The 18769-nt window shown below is 49.3% G+C and overlaps 1 protein-coding gene across 1 annotated transcript in view; it reads left to right on the top strand.

Annotated features, from left to right (window-relative positions):
- Positions 1-10591, top strand: part of LOC105356367 (diacylglycerol kinase beta) — a 123571-nt gene extending 112980 nt beyond the window's left edge. The window contains exons 19-20 of the mRNA XM_023950595.1: positions 413-473; positions 9615-10591. Coding sequence (XP_023806363.1) covers positions 413-473; positions 9615-9716 — 163 coding nt within the window. The 3' untranslated portion in view covers positions 9717-10591. The remainder of the gene's footprint in view (positions 1-412; positions 474-9614) is intronic.
- Positions 10592-18769: the final 8178 nt, after the last annotated feature.

An 18769-nucleotide genomic window follows, 5' to 3' on the forward strand; every position in this document is an offset into this window, starting at 1 on the left:
AATTCAATTTTATTTGTATAGCCCAAATTCACAACAACAGTCGTCTCGATGGGCTTCGTATCGGAAATTGAAAAAATTAAACATAAAATCAAAAGGATCATGAATACATAGAATTCAATAGGAAAATACTAAATTGAACTAATAAACTGACTAAGCTTTACAGGACATCCCTGCCCTTAGACCCCCCTTCACGGTCAAATGTGTCCAAACGTATTGGTGTATTTTCTGGTTAGGGATGTGTGTTTGTAAAGAGAGCGAGTGTTGTCAGGGAGCTGGTCTTGGGAGAACAATGGCAGCAGTGTCTGTCTCTGTCCTGGACAGTGTTTGCTTGGCCTCCTCAGACATGTGTGCCATCGAACCTCTGCCCTTGTCGCCCCTATTTCTGCTTCCTCACCCACGTTTCTTTTGGCAGGACCTCCCGACGGTTGCCGATGCAGATTGATGGTGAGCCCTGGATGCAGCCCCCGTGCACGGTGAGTTCCACGTCAAAGTGTTCTGAGCAACAATTGTGTTTCTGTGTGTTCTGAAGTGTGTCTGCTTTGCAGATCCATAGTCCAAAGCTCACTTCTCATCAGCCCAGTCAAAAGATTTCCCTTTTACTGACATGTAGACATTTTTAATAGTTGTCAGAGGGAAAATAAATATTCATTTTATGATAGAATTATTGATGAAACAATATTCTAACTTAATAAAGACTTCTATAGAGAAATAAACAGCTGTTACTCTGAGTCGTTCAATTGGTCAGAAGAACCGTTCTGGATCAGAAACCTTTATTTTTTCCATCTTCTTGATAATCTTCTTTTTTTCCATGTTTTTTTAATTGTTATAAGCAGGCCAATTAGACGCCTCAATAAAACCATGTGGTGCCCACGGGCCCCCACCTCGAACATTCAAAATGTTTGATTGACAGATTCTCCCAAGCTTGCTTTCAGTGGAAGGGATGTGGATTTCCAACACGCTCACTCCTGATTGGCGACAGTAGTTGCCATATAAACGTTGTAGGAATGTAATAATTAATAAATTAATCGATTTCTATTCCTACGAACCAACCAAATCGATCTGTCTGAGGCAAGTTCCTGATCAAATCAACCTAAACCGTTAAACTAATGTTTTAAAATAAAATGATTGATTGATTTCAAGCATTGTACTCAATACAGTAAGAAGATCACTCAGATTTGTCAAACTCAGTACGGAAATGATGACATGCATAGATAAAAAACAAAAAAGTCACTTAAATCACATTTGCTTAATTAAATACAGCGATCATTAAAGCGGACTCTCAGAGACTAGGATACGTGGAAAGTAGGATGAATTTTGAGGGCGGCTGGTAGATGAAGCTTGACACAAGTGGGGTTAATGACACGTTCTATGGCGTAAGGTCCGATGAACTTGGGGGCCAATTTGCGTGATGAGGCTTGGATGGGAATATTACGGGCAGATAACCAAACCTTCTGGCCAGGCTGGTAGTTGGGACTTACCCCCCTTTGGCGGTTGGCTATCTGGCAGTTGCTCTCCTTAGTGCGAAGGAGAGCCGCCCTGGTCTGCACGACACAGTTGGAGGTGGAGCTGGACCGAGGGCACTGCCAGATCCAATTCCTGGGAAGGAAACAGAGGGGGTGAGTAACCCAAGGAGGCCTCAAAGGGAGAAATGCCAGTAGCCGTGGAGGGATGGCTGTTATGGGCATACTCCACCCACACCAGGAATTTCGACCAGTCCTCTTGATTTTGGGCCGCCAGACACCTGAGAGCCGCCTCCAGTTCTTGGTTTACCCGCTCTGCCTGGCCGTTGGACTTGGGGTGGTAGCCTGACGTAAGGCTGACAGAGGCACCCAGGGCGAAACAGAAAGCCCTCCAAACCTGCGACGTGAATTGGGGACCCTGGTCCGACACAATGTCACAGGGGATGCCATGATGTCAGAAGACTTGATGGTTGAGGACGTTGGCTGTTTCCGAGGCAGAAGGGAGCTGTGGCAGAGGAATAAACTGGGCAGATTTTGAAAAATGGTCTATGACTGTCAGAATAATCGTGTGGCCTTGCGATGGTGGGAGTCCGGTGACAAAGTCAACCGCAATGTGAGACCAGGGACGGCTGGGCATGGATAATGGCAATAGTTGTCCTGAGGGTGGTCGATTGGATGTTTTAGAGCGAGCACAAGTGGTACAGGCAGCGATATACTCCCTGACATCGCGCTCCATGATGGGCCAAAAAAAACGTTGTTTGAGTAGTCTGGTGGTACGGTAGACACCCCCACGGCAAGCGATGCGGAAAGTGTGACCCCACGTGAGCACTTCTGACCTTGACGAGTCCGGTTTAAACAGGGTACCAGGGGGACAGGAGACGCCTTCAGGGGTCTCGCTTTGAGCTTGGAGAACCTTGCTTTCGACTTCCCAGGTGAGGTTGCCGATGAAACATGAAGGGGGAAGGATGTGAGAGTCAGAGTTAGAGTCGGAGGTGTTGTATTTTCGAGATAAGAGCATCCGGTTTGACGTTGCGGCTGCCGGGGCAGTAAGTGATAGTAAAATGGAAGCGATCGAAAAACAAACACCAGCGGGCCTGACGAGAATTGAGACGTTTTGCTCTATGTAGATAGGCAAGATTCTTATGGTCAGTCAATAGAGAAAATGGTTGTTCCACTCCCTCCAGCCAGTGACCCCATTGTTCTAGAGCTAACTTGATGGCCAAGAGCTCACGATTCCCAACAACGTAGTTACGTTCTGCTGGACTTAACTTCCGGGAAAAATAGGCGCATGGTTTGAGTTTACCTGTCCTTTCTTCGCGTTGTGACAAAACAGCTTCCACACCGGAGTCCGAAGCGTCTACTTCCACGATAAATTGTTTTGTTATATCCGGTTGAATGAGTATGGGAGCAGACACGAAAAGTGACTTGAGTTTCTTAAACGCGGCATCAGCCTCTGGGTTCCAGGAGTAGGTCTTGTTGACAGAGGTGAGCTGGGTGAGCGGAGCAGCTATGCTGCTGTAATTGCAGATAAACCGGCGGTAGAAGTTGGCGAACCCAAGGAATTGGGTAGATTTGGTAGAAGGCATGGCGGAGTGTAAGCAGTTAGCCATGCAATAAGTGCTCCAGTTAACGACGCGTTGAGCGCTCCAGTCAATGAGAGGAATGTGAGCTTGGAGCCAAGAAAAACCTAAGATTATAGGCGTTTGAGGACACTGGGTAACAAAAAACTGGTGGTATTCACGGTGATTACCAGAGATCAAAATAAGAACGGGACGAGTGCGCTTCGTAATGCGTGTAAGTTGTTTACCCCCCAAACCAGCAGCATTGATAGGGGTGGTATTGGTAAACACAGAAAGCGAGAGGTCCTGAACGAGATGTTGGTCGATTAAACTATGTTCAGCTCCGGAATCTACAAGGGCTTGGAGCTCAATAACCTGGTTTTGATTACTAATTTTGACAGGAACAAACAAGAACTTAGCACTAGAGGTGAGTTCAGAATTTTCCCCCTGTGGCCTGTCATCTAACAGGGGGTTCGAGAGTTTAAACGGGAGTTGCATTTAGGCCCGGCTGGCCACAATAAAAACATAAACCTTCTTCCCGTCGTCTCTGTCTTTCTTCTGAGGAAAGCTTAGCATGACCGATTTGCATAGGTTCATCATGATGGTTGGAAGATGTTTCATGGTTGGGAGGTGGAACCAACATGACAGGGGTAACGAGGTTAGCCGGTTGCGGCGGAGGCTTATGTTTATGTTCATTGTGGCGTTCACGTAAACGGGCGTCGGACCTCAGGGCGGCGGTGACTAGCTCTTCAAAAGTGTCGGCTTCAGGCTGGGAACATAGGTGGTCTTTAATTCGATCATTCAATGACTGATAGAAGATACCTTTAAGAGCGGGGTCCGGCCAACCAGCTTCAACGGCGAGAATGCGGAAGTCGATGAGATGGTCACTTACCGAGCGGTTACCTTGTTTGTGACTCAGTAACCGCCGGGTGGCTTCTTCCTGCTTTCGTGGCTGTAGACAGACATTTTCCGGGGAATAGGCGGAAACGAAAGGAGGATTGTTGCCGGAAATGGGAACTTGGGCAGCGGCTGCAGAAGAAGAAGATTGACTGGTTAAATCCATCAGGGTCTGAGTGATACTGTCGAGACGACGAAACAGGTCTTGCTGGGCTGAGGATATTTGAGTCAGTGCGTCCACTTGACGACTCAGGAGATTACCCTGCACGGCAATGGTGTGACGGAGCCCTTCCGGATCAGCTAGGTCAGGTGTATGACCAGTTTGTTCTGTCATGGTTTGACTAGGAAACAGAGTGACCCAGATGCTGAAACCCGGAAGGAGACTAAGAGGTAAGATAAGGAAGTTTAATTTGGCTGAAGGTGAGTAATGGAGTTTTTCCCAGGGAGATGAGCGTCGGCTGGCTGGAGGAGTCTTGCAGAGGGAATCCAGGAGAGCAGCCCATGGGAGCAGAGGATCACGACCAGGTGAGTATCAGAACTGGATATTCCTGAGGCAGAGCGAGAGGAGCAATTAGTGACATGAAGCATGACAACACAAGGGAACGAGACGTGGCCAGACTAAGCACCATAGGAGGAACAACGAACTGGCGTCGACTGAAGATCCACAAGATCCTTATGAAGGCAGAGGTAATGATGAGGTGAGTGAGATCAACTGGTCGTATCCAAGGCAGAGAAGGCGGGGGAAGAGGAGAGTATCTGACAGGCAACCATGACATCTTTATTGTCATTGTAGTTACCAAAAAACATCACTGGGGTTTTATCTAGGTTCAAAGATCATTTGTTGTAATCCATCCATGATTTTATTTTGTTTAACTCTGTGTTTACCACATTGATAAGTTCCCTATGATTGACTGTACAATAGAATATGTTTGTGTCATCAGCAAAAATATGAGTTTCATCAGCTTTGAAACATTGAATATATCATTTATGTAAATATTGAAAAGCAGCGGGTGTCATGGCGTCGTAGACGTAGTTTCTTCCTTGGATTGAGCTTGGTGTCTTTGAGCTGATGCAGATAATGGGGGGGGGCGACGCGAGGACGCATCGAACCGGGGAACCAGAGGGAGCGAGGCGTGGGCGCCGAGGACGGCGGAGACCAGCTTGGAGCGAGGCATGGATGCCGAGGACAGCAGGACCAGCGTGGAGCGGGGGAACCAGCGTCACCAAGGTAGGAACCTGAAGGTGAGCATAAGACGTGGTAAGTATAGAGACGAGATAAGCTTAGCTGAGACTAAAAGGCCATGCATAAGCACCGGAGTGAGTATAACAAACTGGCGCTGGATACTGGTGAGGAGCTCCCATATGAAGACCGGCAGGAAGATGAGAGATGAGGATCAGCTGGTTCCAATCAGCCAGGTGGTGAGAGCTGTAGTAGGGGGAGGTGAACTGACAGGCACCGTGACAGCGGGCCCAGAATTTATCCTTGTGGGACACCACAACTTATCTCTTTGGTTTCTGATGTATATTCATCAATCTTGACAAATTGTTTTCTTCCCGTTAAATAGCTTTTGAACCAAGTTAGCGCTATTCCTCTTATCCCAGACACTTCCAGTTTGTCAAGCAGGATGTCATGATTGACAGTCAAAAGCTTTTTTTAAGTCAGCGAAAATTCCAGCTGCATATTTCTTTTTGTCCAGAGCGTTGTGATTTCCTCCACAGAATGAGGTGGATCTGTATTCTCTAAAACCATGATATCAGCTCATTTTCATTCCCATCAGAGAGAAGGATTGAGTGTGGGGTCCCTTGAATGGTGGATTATTGTCTTTGCTGGTTTTGCGTTTTGGAACTTCCGCTGCCAACTCTGTACCCACGTTTACAAAATAGTTATTGAGGCCGTTTGCTGCTTCATTGATCATCTAACTTTGTCCCTTCTCATCAAGATTCAAGAAGATTCAAGAATATTTTTTTGTTATTGTCAGTGAAACAACAAAAATACGTTTGGAGCATCAACAACAGCCACTCAGTTCAATTCACCAAATAAATACCCAATAAATAAATAAAACCAAAGTGCAGCATCAGTACAAAAGGGGGGTCTAAGGGCAGGGATGCCAGTATAGCATAGTCAGTTTGTTAGTTCATTTAGTATTTTGCTATTGAACTCTTTGTATTCGTGATCTTTTTAAGTTCATGTTTTACTTCGAAGCCCATCGAGACGACTGTTGTTGTGATTTTGGGCTTTACAAATAAAATTGAATTGAATTGAATTGAAAAGGGAACATATCAAGGACTAAACATGAAAATAACTACAAATAAGTAAATAAGACATTCAGTGTACACAAGATCTTAAGTTAGTAGCAGCAATGCAAAGTCCAGTTTCACAGTGTGCTCAGATGAGGAGATGGGGGGGGCAGTTGCTCGGAGGGACTGTTCCGCAGCCATACAGCCTGTGGATAAAGGCTGATGCTCAGTCTGGTTGTTCTGGTCTTTATAGACCTGCACCTCCTTCCTAAGGGGAAGCAGATAGAAGAGATGGTGGGCTGGATGGTGCTGGTCGTGCAGGATGTTGTGGACTCTCTTCAGACAGCGGGTGGTGTAGAGGCTACTCATCTCTGGGAGAGTGGTCCCAATGATTTTCCCCGCTGTTTTCACCACCCATTGGAATCTCTGATCAGCCTTTGTGCAGCTGTGAAACCACACGAGTAAACCAGATGTCAGAACTCTGCTGATGGCACCGTTGTAAAAGTTCACCATCAGCTGCCTGGAGATTTTAGCCGTCTTTAGTTTCCTCAGGTGTTACATGCGTTGTTGGGCCTTGTCCACCACTGAGGCAGTGTGTGGACCCCAGGATAGGTCCTCAGTCATTGTGACCCCCAGAAATTTCAAACTGGTCACCCTCTCCATCATCTCTGTGCCAATGGAAAGTGGCTGATGGTTCTTACTGCGTCTCCTGAAGCCAACAATAATTTCCTTGGTCTTTGTCATGTTTAGGATCAGGTCGTTATCGTTGCTCCATGACGCCAAGTGTTGCACTTCTTTCCTGTAGTCTGTTTCATTATTGTTGTTGATGAGTCCAAGCACTGTAGTGTCATCAGCAAGTTTAACGATGAGGTTGGATGAAGATGATGAGCAGCAGTCATGAATAAACAGAGAGTAGAGTAGAGGGTCTCAGCACACACCCTTGGGGGGCCCCTGTATTGATTAAAACAGTGGATGAAGTGTACTTTCCTACTCTAACACTCTGTTTGCAGTTGGTTAGGAAATCTGTAGTCCAGTTGCAGTGCAGTGTTGAGCCCAAAGTGGTGTCGCTTGGCTCGAAGCTTGAATGGCTTGAATTACGTTGAAAGCTGAACTGTAGTCGACAAAAAAAAGCCATGCATAGGTGTTCTCATGCTCCAGATGCTCCAGTAACCTATGGAGCACGATGGCATCCTCAGTTGACCTGTTCTTCTTGTAAGCGAATTGATATGTGTCGAGTAATGGTGGTATTGCAGCTTTGATGTGTTTGATGACCAGTTTTTCCAGGAGCTTTGCGGGGATGGAAGTGTGCGCCGCGGGTCTGTACTCATTTAGACATGTGACCTTTGATTGCTTAGGATGGGGATTATTGTGGCAGATTTTAAGCTGATGGGGACCCATGCTGTGGAGAGCGACAAGTTGAAGATGGTGGGAAAGATGTCAGTCAACTCCGCTGCACACTCCTTCAGCACTCGGCCCAGTACGCCATCTGGCCCAGCTGGTTTCCTGGTGTTGATGTTTTGCAAAACACACCTCACCTCGTGTGTGCTCAGGACTGGGGGGGTGTCGGTAGGATGGAGGGGGGCAGGATATGATCTGTATTTTCTCTGTCAAAACGGGCATAGAAGAGGTTTCTTTCCTCAGCCAGTGTAGGAGAGTCCACTGGGGGTTGTGGTGATTTCCTCTTATAGTCCGTGATTGCCCTTATGTCCTCCCAGACCTGTCTGGGGTTTGTGGCGGAGTCTAAGATGGCTTCAATGCGCCTATTGTATTGCTGTTTTGCAGTGTTGATGCCTTTCCTTAACCCTTGTGCTATCCTATGACCCCCCCCCCCTTCCATTGAGGTGTTCTCCCTACCATGACAAAGGTGGATAAAGGTGGAAAGATTTCATGTAATCCATGGACACCAGTGAAGATCACAAATCATTGAAGAGAAAAGGTTCAGAGCTCTGCCTAGTGGGTCTAGATGACCCAACTCCCAACGTTAAAGTGCCTAGGATAGCACAAGGGTTAAAGCAGTCCTGGCTCTGCTGTATGCCTTATCATCCCCGGCTTTGAGTGCGCAGTTCCTCGCTCGAATTAGTTGTTGCACTCTGTATGTCATCCAAGGTTGTTGATTTGGAAACACATGAAGCTGTCCCCAGTTTGTTACTTTATCCACGCAGAAACAGATGGACTGTATTTGGTTCATTCCAAAACCACTTACTATGGGTGATGTCACACTCGCGTAGTCCAGTTCTTATATTCAGTCAACGGTGCTCACTAACTCCCCCCCCCCAACTATTCCACGAACCAGTTGTTCTTGAATCTATATAAAAGCTTGAGGGTCCTGCAGTATCTTAGCTGTTCCTGTTCTTTTCTGGACTGAGAGGTCTGAGGTCTTTCCAGGTATCTGTTGTAGCCACTCCTCCAGCTTGGGGGTTACTGCCCCCAGTGCTCCAATTACCACAGGCACCACTGTCACCTTCACTTTCCAGGCTTTCTCCAGTTCTTCTCTGAGTCCCTGGTATTTCTCCAGTTTCTCATGTTCCTTCTTCCTGATGTTCCCATCGCTTGGCACTGCCACACCCACCACAACGGCTTTCCTCTGTTCTTTATCCACCACTACAATGTCTGGTTGGTTCTCCATCACCATCCTATCAGTCTGGATCTGGAAGTCCCACAGGATCTTTGCTCTCTCATGCTCTACTCTTCATATTCTGCATATTCTGCATGTTCTGGAATATGAGGAACTGTGGGGCTGACATTGTTATATTTTGTTATATTCAATGACCTATAAAGAACTATATATAACTCTATAAGACAATTGGAACTGATGAAGGGGTAGATGGAGGAGGCCGTGCGCCTCACTGCGCTGAAAGCTGCTCCACTTTTGTCCTGCCTCGGCTCATTTCCCTGCTCCTTCATTCAGCCTCCTCCTCCTCACATCCTGAACCTCCGCAGTTCTTGCCGTCAACACTCACATTCCAACAATGTAATACATCTCACAGGAGGAAGTCCATTCATCCTCACAGCACGCAGAGCTTGAAGAGAGCTCTCTGTTGCCTCCAGTGTGAAGGTGACAGCGAGTCTTTTCTGTCATGAAAAAGCAGGCAGCAAAGACGATCCGTTAGTGTTTTCACTGCAGTCTAAATGTCGTTAAAAGCATTAGTCTAACTTCCTGTCAAACTGCGTTTAATATAGGGCACAATGACACAAATGAGTTCCCTTTTGCTGAGACAGAAGGACATCCTTTTACTTAATTTACCTTTGATGCCACAATTTGTTCTGGTGTTCCAGAGTGAGAATTTCATTGTTTTAGTTTCAAGAAGAAAAATTATATATTTGAAATTACTTCTAAGTTATTTGTTATGTTTTTATTGCTTGAATCAAGTGAAATGACTTCAATTAGATTTGTTTGCTGGTATTTAGAGTTTCGCATATTGTTACGGAGATTTAATCTTTTTTTTTGTGACTTTTACAGGTCAGGATAACACACAAGAACCAGGTCCCCATTTTACTGGGACCTCCCCAGAAGACCCCCTTCTTCTTCTTCTTCAAGAAGCAAAACCGCAGCTATGACTAGGACTTGTTTAAATACAGGAATACAGGAATGCAAGCAAGCATGTGCAAACCCACCTGGGCTGCTGCTGGTGGAGCAGCTCCTTCAGACGAGCTGGTTCCTCCACTTTCTGAAATGGCATCTCTTACAAAGGAACCTCAAACTTTTTTTTGGACTTCTGCAAAGTCCAAGGGGCTACCCAGGGCTACCCCCGCCACCCCCCATCCCGCACATTCATACACACACATAGGGCAGTTTAACAATGGAGTTGAATGGAGCCTTGTGTGGCAAGCCACTAAGCTCCTGCTTCTGAATGAATTATGAAACAGCGTTCACTCACAGGCACCCCCACAGGCTCACAACCCGCAACAGACGACACGTCTCATCCATTATTGACCTGCTCTGTTTGCAAGGCTGATAGTGGGGGCATGAGTCAACACAAATACAAACACAAATACACTACAATACTAAATGCCGGTGGGTGGAGTTTGCTGGAGTTTCAGTTTTTTCTCTGCTCCAACATTAAAGTTCAACATGAACTACATCCAGTGACGGTTGTGGTGCAAAACAACTGCAGTAAGTAGAGGATGTTGTGCGTAGAAGCTACAAGACTGTTTCATTTATAGTTTTTAGCTCTGCAGTACATAGCTGTGGCAGAATGTAACTGTTGCAGTATGCAGTGGTTTCAAAATTCAGCAGTTGTCGTATGCCGCTGTGGCGGTATGCAACGGTTGGAGTATGCAGCGGTTGGAATATGCAGCGGTTGGAGCATGCAGTGGTTAGAGTATGCAGCGGTTTCGGTATGCAGCGGTTGCGGTATGCAGCGGTTGGAATATGCAGCAGTTGGAGTATGCAGTGGTTAGAGTATGCAGCGGTTGCGGTATGCAGCGGTTGGAATATGCAGCGGTTGGAGTATGCAGCGGTTGCGGTATGCAGCGGTTGGAATATGCAGCGGTTGGAGTATGTAGCGGTTGCGGTATGCAGCGGTTGGAATATGCAGCGGTTGGAGTATGCAGCGGTTAGAGTATGCAGCGGTTTCGGTATGCAGTGGTTAGAGTATGCAGCGGTTTCGGTATGCAGTGGTTGCGGTATGCAGCGGTTGGAATATGCAGCGGTTGGAGTATGCAGTGGTTAGAGTATGCAGCGGTTTCGGTATGCAGCGGTTGCGGTATGCAGCGGTTGCGGTATGCAGCGGTTGCGGTATGCAGCGGTTGGAATATGCAGCGGTTGGAGTATGCAGCGGTTGGAATATGCAGCAGTTGGAGTATGCAGTGGTTAGAGTATGCAGCGGTTGCGGTATGCAGCGGTTGGAATATGCAGCGGTTGGAGTATGCAGCGGTTGCGGTATGCAGCGGTTGGAATATGCAGCGGTTGGAGTATGTAGCGGTTGCGGTATGCAGCGGTTGGAATATGCAGCGGTTGGAGTATGCAGCGGTTAGAGTATGCAGCGGTTTCGGTATGCAGTGGTTAGAGTATGCAGCGGTTTCGGTATGCAGTGGTTGCGGTATGCAGCGGTTGGAATATGCAGCGGTTGGAGTATGCAGTGGTTAGAGTATGCAGCGGTTTCGGTATGCAGCGGTTGCGGTATGCAGCGGTTGCGGTATGCAGCGGTTGCGGTATGCAGCGGTTGGAATATGCAGCGGTTGGAGTATGCAGCGGTTGGAATATGCAGCGGTTGGAGTATGCAGTGGTTAGAGTATGCAGCGGTTTCGGTATGCAGCGGTTGCGGTATGCAGCCGTTGCGGTATGCAGCGGTTGCGGTATGCAGCGGTTGCGGTATGCAGCGGTTGGAGTATGCAGTGGTTAGAGTATGCAGCGGTTTCGGTATGCAGCGGTTGCGGTATGCAGCGGTTGGAATATGCAGCAGTTGGAGTATGCAGTGGTTAGAGTATGCAGCGGTTGCGGTATGCAGCGGTTGGAATATGCAGCGGTTGGAGTATGCAGCGGTTGCGGTATGCAGCGGTTGGAATATGCAGCGGTTGGAGTATGTAGCGGTTGCGGTATGCAGCGGTTGGAATATGCAGCGGTTGGAGTATGCAGCGGTTAGAGTATGCAGCGGTTTCGGTATGTAGTGGTTAGAGTATGCAGCGGTTTCGGTATGCAGTGGTTGCGGTATGCAGCGGTTGGAATATGCAGCGGTTGGAGTATGCAGTGGTTAGAGTATGCAGCGGTTTCGGTATGCAGCGGTTGCGGTATGCAGCGGTTGCGGTATGCAGCGGTTGCGGTATGCAGCGGTTGGAATATGCAGCGGTTGGAGTATGCAGCGGTTGGAATATGCAGCGGTTGGAGTATGCAGTGGTTAGAGTATGCAGCGGTTTCGGTATGCAGCGGTTGCGGTATGCAGCGGTTGCGGTATGCAGCGGTTGCGGTATGCAGCGGTTGGAGTATGCAGTGGTTAGAGTATGCAGCGGTTTCGGTATGCAGCGGTTGGAATATGCAGCGGTTGGAGTATGCAGTGGTTAGAGTATGCAGCGGTTTCGGTATGCAGCGGTTGCGGTATGTAACGGTTGCCGTATGCAGCGGTTGGAGTATGCAGCCGTTGGAATATGCAGCGGTTGGAGTATGCAGCGGTTAGAGTATGCAGCGGTTGGAGTATGCAGCCGTTGCGGTATGCAGTGGTTGGAGTATGCAGTGGTTGGAGTATGCAGTGGTTGGAGTATGCAGCGGTTGGAATATGCAGCGGTTGGAGTATGCAGCGGTTAGAGTATGCAGCGGTTGCGGTATGCAGCGGTTGGAATACGCAGCGGTTGGAGTATGCAGTGGTTGGAGTATGCAGTGGTTAGAGTATGCAGCGGTTTCGGTATGCAGCGGTTGCGGTATGCAGCGGTTGCGGTATGCAGCGGTTGGAGTATGCAGCGGTTGCGGTATGCAGCGGTTGGAATATGCAGCGGTTGGAGTATGCAGTGGTTGTGGTATGCAGCGGTTGGAATATGCAGCGGTTGGAGTATGCAGCGGTTAGAGTATGCAGCGGTTGGAGTATGCAGCCGTTGCGGTATGCAGTGGTTGGAGTATGTAGCGGTTGCGGTATGCAGCGGTTGGAATATGCAGCGGTTGGAGTATGCAGCGGTTAGAGTATGCAGCGGTTTCGGTATGCAGTGGTTAGAGTATGCAGCGGTTTCGGTATGCAGTGGTTGCGGTATGCAGCGGTTGGAATATGCAGCGGTTGGAGTATGCAGTGGTTAGAGTATGCAGCGGTTTCGGTATGCAGCGGTTGCGGTATGCAGCGGTTGCGGTATGCAGCGGTTGCGGTATGCAGCGGTTGGAATATGCAGCGGTTGGAGTATGCAGCGGTTGGAATATGCAGCAGTTGGAGTATGCAGTGGTTAGAGTATGCAGCGGTTGCGGTATGCAGCGGTTGGAATATGCAGCGGTTGGAGTATGCAGCGGTTGCGGTATGCAGCGGTTGGAATATGCAGCGGTTGGAGTATGTAGCGGTTGCGGTATGCAGCGGTTGGAATATGCAGCGGTTGGAGTATGCAGCGGTTAGAGTATGCAGCGGTTTCGGTATGCAGTGGTTAGAGTATGCAGCGGTTTCGGTATGCAGTGGTTGCGGTATGCAGCGGTTGGAATATGCAGCGGTTGGAGTATGCAGTGGTTAGAGTATGCAGCGGTTTCGGTATGCAGCGGTTGCGGTATGCAGCGGTTGCGGTATGCAGCGGTTGCGGTATGCAGCGGTTGGAATATGCAGCGGTTGGAGTATGCAGCGGTTGGAATATGCAGCGGTTGGAGTATGCAGTGGTTAGAGTATGCAGCGGTTTCGGTATGCAGCGGTTGCGGTATGCAGCCGTTGCGGTATGCAGCGGTTGCGGTATGCAGCGGTTGCGGTATGCAGCGGTTGGAGTATGCAGTGGTTAGAGTATGCAGCGGTTTCGGTATGCAGCGGTTGCGGTATGCAGCGGTTGGAATATGCAGCAGTTGGAGTATGCAGTGGTTAGAGTATGCAGCGGTTGCGGTATGCAGCGGTTGGAATATGCAGCGGTTGGAGTATGCAGCGGTTGCGGTATGCAGCGGTTGGAATATGCAGCGGTTGGAGTATGTAGCGGTTGCGGTATGCAGCGGTTGGAATATGCAGCGGTTGGAGTATGCAGCGGTTAGAGTATGCAGCGGTTTCGGTATGTAGTGGTTAGAGTATGCAGCGGTTTCGGTATGCAGTGGTTGCGGTATGCAGCGGTTGGAATATGCAGCGGTTGGAGTATGCAGTGGTTAGAGTATGCAGCGGTTTCGGTATGCAGCGGTTGCGGTATGCAGCGGTTGCGGTATGCAGCGGTTGCGGTATGCAGCGGTTGGAATATGCAGCGGTTGGAGTATGCAGCGGTTGGAATATGCAGCGGTTGGAGTATGCAGTGGTTAGAGTATGCAGCGGTTTCGGTATGCAGCGGTTGCGGTATGCAGCGGTTGCGGTATGCAGCGGTTGCGGTATGCAGCGGTTGGAGTATGCAGTGGTTAGAGTATGCAGCGGTTTCGGTATGCAGCGGTTGGAATATGCAGCGGTTGGAGTATGCAGTGGTTAGAGTATGCAGCGGTTTCGGTATGCAGCGGTTGCGGTATGTAACGGTTGCCGTATGCAGCGGTTGGAGTATGCAGCCGTTGGAATATGCAGCGGTTGGAGTATGCAGCGGTTAGAGTATGCAGCGGTTGGAGTATGCAGCCGTTGCGGTATGCAGTGGTTGGAGTATGCAGTGGTTGGAGTATGCAGTGGTTGGAGTATGCAGCGGTTGGAATATGCAGCGGTTGGAGTATGCAGCGGTTAGAGTATGCAGCGGTTGCGGTATGCAGCGGTTGCGGTATGCAGCGGTTGGAATACGCAGCGGTTGGAGTATGCAGTGGTTGGAGTATGCAGTGGTTAGAGTATGCAGCGGTTTCGGTATGCAGCGGTTGCGGTATGCAGCGGTTGCGGTATGCAGCGGTTGGAGTATGCAGCGGTTGCGGTATGCAGCGGTTGGAATATGCAGCGGTTGGAGTATGCAGTGGTTGTGGTATGCAGCGGTTGGAATATGCAGCGGTTGGAGTATGCAGCGGTTAGAGTATGCAGCGGTTGGAGTATGCAGCCGTTGCGGTATGCAGTGGTTGGAGTATGTAGCGGTTGCGGTATGCAGCGGTTGGAATATGCAGCGGTTGGAGTATGCAGCGGTTAGAGTATGCAGCGGTTTCGGTATGCAGTGGTTAGAGTATGCAGCGGTTTCGGTATGCAGTGGTTGCGGTATGCAGCGGTTGGAATATGCAGCGGTTGGAGTATGCAGTGGTTAGAGTATGCAGCGGTTTCGGTATGCAGCGGTTGCGGTATGCAGCGGTTGCGGTATGCAGCGGTTGCGGTATGCAGCGGTTGGAATATGCAGCGGTTGGAGTATGCAGCGGTTGGAATATGCAGCAGTTGGAGTATGCAGTGGTTAGAGTATGCAGCGGTTGCGGTATGCAGCGGTTGGAATATGCAGCGGTTGGAGTATGCAGCGGTTGCGGTATGCAGCGGTTGGAATATGCAGCGGTTGGAGTATGTAGCGGTTGCGGTATGCAGCGGTTGGAATATGCAGCGGTTGGAGTATGCAGCGGTTAGAGTATGCAGCGGTTTCGGTATGCAGTGGTTAGAGTATGCAGCGGTTTCGGTATGCAGTGGTTGCGGTATGCAGCGGTTGGAATATGCAGCGGTTGGAGTATGCAGTGGTTAGAGTATGCAGCGGTTTCGGTATGCAGCGGTTGCGGTATGCAGCGGTTGCGGTATGCAGCGGTTGCGGTATGCAGCGGTTGGAATATGCAGCGGTTGGAGTATGCAGCGGTTGGAATATGCAGCGGTTGGAGTATGCAGTGGTTAGAGTATGCAGCGGTTTCGGTATGCAGCGGTTGCGGTATGCAGCCGTTGCGGTATGCAGCGGTTGCGGTATGCAGCGGTTGCGGTATGCAGCGGTTGGAGTATGCAGTGGTTAGAGTATGCAGCGGTTTCGGTATGCAGCGGTTGCGGTATGCAGCGGTTGGAATATGCAGCAGTTGGAGTATGCAGTGGTTAGAGTATGCAGCGGTTGCGGTATGCAGCGGTTGGAATATGCAGCGGTTGGAGTATGCAGCGGTTGCGGTATGCAGCGGTTGGAATATGCAGCGGTTGGAGTATGTAGCGGTTGCGGTATGCAGCGGTTGGAATATGCAGCGGTTGGAGTATGCAGCGGTTAGAGTATGCAGCGGTTTCGGTATGTAGTGGTTAGAGTATGCAGCGGTTTCGGTATGCAGTGGTTGCGGTATGCAGCGGTTGGAATATGCAGCGGTTGGAGTATGCAGTGGTTAGAGTATGCAGCGGTTTCGGTATGCAGCGGTTGCGGTATGCAGCGGTTGCGGTATGCAGCGGTTGCGGTATGCAGCGGTTGGAATATGCAGCGGTTGGAGTATGCAGCGGTTGGAATATGCAGCGGTTGGAGTATGCAGTGGTTAGAGTATGCAGCGGTTTCGGTATGCAGCGGTTGCGGTATGCAGCGGTTGCGGTATGCAGCGGTTGCGGTATGCAGCGGTTGGAGTATGCAGTGGTTAGAGTATGCAGCGGTTTCGGTATGCAGCGGTTGGAATATGCAGCGGTTGGAGTATGCAGTGGTTAGAGTATGCAGCGGTTTCGGTATGCAGCGGTTGCGGTATGTAACGGTTGCCGTATGCAGCGGTTGGAGTATGCAGCCGTTGGAATATGCAGCGGTTGGAGTATGCAGCGGTTAGAGTATGCAGCGGTTGGAGTATGCAGCCGTTGCGGTATGCAGTGGTTGGAGTATGCAGTGGTTGGAGTATGCAGTGGTTGGAGTATGCAGCGGTTGGAATATGCAGCGGTTGGAGTATGCAGCGGTTAGAGTATGCAGCGGTTGCGGTATGCAGCGGTTGCGGTATGCAGCGGTTGGAATACGCAGCGGTTGGAGTATGCAGTGGTTGGAGTATGCAGTGGTTAGAGTATGCAGCGGTTTCGGTATGCAGCGGTTGCGGTATGCAGCGGTTGCGGTATGCAGCGGTTGGAGTATGCAGCGGTTGCGGTATGCAGCGGTTGGAATATGCAGCGGTTGGAGTATGCAGTGGTTGTGGTATGCAGCGGTTGGAATATGCAGCGGTTGGAGTATGCAGCGGTTAGAGTATGCAGCGGTTGGAGTATGCAGCCGTTGCGGTATGCAGTGGTTGGAGTATGCAGTGGTTGGAGTATGCAGTGGTTGGAGTATGCAGCGGTTGCGGTATGCAGCGGTTGCGGTATGCAGCGGTTGGAATACGCAGCGGTTGGAGTATGCAGCGGTTGGAATATGCAGCGGTTGGAATATGCAGCGGTTGGAGTATGCAGCGGTTAGAGTATGCAGCGGTTTCGGTATGCAGCGGTTGCGGTATGCAGCGGTTAGAGTATGCAGCGGTTGGAGTATGCAGCCGTTGCGGTATGCAGCGGTTGGAATATGCAGCGGTTGGAGTATGCAGTGGTTGTGGTATGCAGCGGTTGGAATATGCAGCGGTTGGAGTATGCAGTGGTTAGAGTATGCAGCGGTTTCGGTATGCAGCGGTTGGAATATGCAGCGGTTGGAGTATGCAGTGGTTAGAGTATGCAGCGGTTGCGGTATGCAGCGGTTGGAATATGCAGCGGTTGGAGTATGCAGCGGTTGCGGTATGCAGCGGTTGGAATATGCAGCGGTTGGAGTATGCAGCGGTTGCGGTATGCAGCGGTTGGAATATGCAGCGGTTGGAGTATGCAGTGGTTGTGGTATGCAGCGGTTGGAATATGCAGCGGTTGGAGTATGCAGTGGTTAGAGTATGCAGCGGTTGCGGTATGCAGCGGTTGGAATATGCAGCGGTTGGAGTATGCAGCGGTTGCGGTATGCAGCGGTTGGAATATGCAGCGGTTGGAGTATGTAGCGGTTGCGGTATGCAGCGGTTGGAATATGCAGCGGTTGGAGTATGCAGCGGTTAGAGTATGCAGCGGTTTCGGTATGCAGCGGTTAGAGTAAGCAGCGGTTGCGGTATGTAGCGGTTGCCGTATGCAGCGGTTGGAGTATGCAGCGGTTGCGGTATGTAGCGGTTGCCGTATGCAGCGGTTGGAGTATGCAGCGGTTGCGGTATGTAGCGGTTGCCGTATGCAGCGGTTGGAATATGCAGCGGTTTCGGTATACAGCGGTTAGAGTAAGCAGCGGTTGCGGTATGTAGCGGTTGCCGTATGCAGCGGTTGGAGTATGCAGCGGTTGCGGTATGTAGCGGTTGCCGTATGCAGCGGTTGGAGTATGCAGCGGTTGCGGTATGTAGCGGTTGCCGTATGCAGCGGTTGGAGTATGCAGCGGTTAGAGTATGCAGCGGCTGCAGGAGCTTAGAGTGAGCTCTGTTCCAAACTCACAGAACTATTGCTTTTGTCTGCTTAGACATATGGTTAGAAAGGCAGTGTCTCCAAATTTGTTTGTTCATCAAAACTTGTGAGCTTCGAAACCCATAAACAATCATATTTAGTATGTTCGTCTAATTTATAAACTAAAACATGTTTTCATAAATATCACTCAAATAAAATGACTCATATTGAATACAAACATGTTTTTACTAAAATTAGAAAACAATTTGCTATACAACAAATGAAAATTTGACTAGTTTTCCATTTTTATTTTTTTAAATCAAATCTTTCCCTCTCTGAGAAATGTGACTTTTGACATTTTATTTAAAATTTGAAGCTATCTGTTTATGGGTTTAGCTTTGTCTCTCCCTCAAAGGCTTCTTGTAGGCTTGATCTAAACTGTACCTGGTTCAGATAAACCGTACTTGGTTCATATAAATGGTACCCGTTCAGATAAGCTGTTCTTAGTTCAGATCAGGGGTCGGCAACCGGCAGCTCAAGAGCCGCATGCGGCTCTTTCATGCCTGTGCTGCGGTTCTCTATGGTTTAGTAAAATAACTATCATGTTCTCAGATTGTCATGGAGCCTTTAACACCGTCAGGTAGCGCGAGCCTGCAGAACGAAGAGAGCAGCGTGAACGCGCGAAAGAAGCGTGTCTGCAGCTGTGAACGCCGACTAGAGTCTGTTATGGGATGGAAAGTTTTTCTGGAAAGACAGTCAGTGGCGATCTCGTAGGGGGCACATTAGCCCCCTACGAGATTTTTTTCTA

This window comes from Oryzias latipes, chromosome 21 (genome assembly GCF_002234675.1).
Source record: "Oryzias latipes chromosome 21, ASM223467v1".
Taxonomy (NCBI): Eukaryota; Metazoa; Chordata; class Actinopteri; order Beloniformes; family Adrianichthyidae; genus Oryzias; species Oryzias latipes.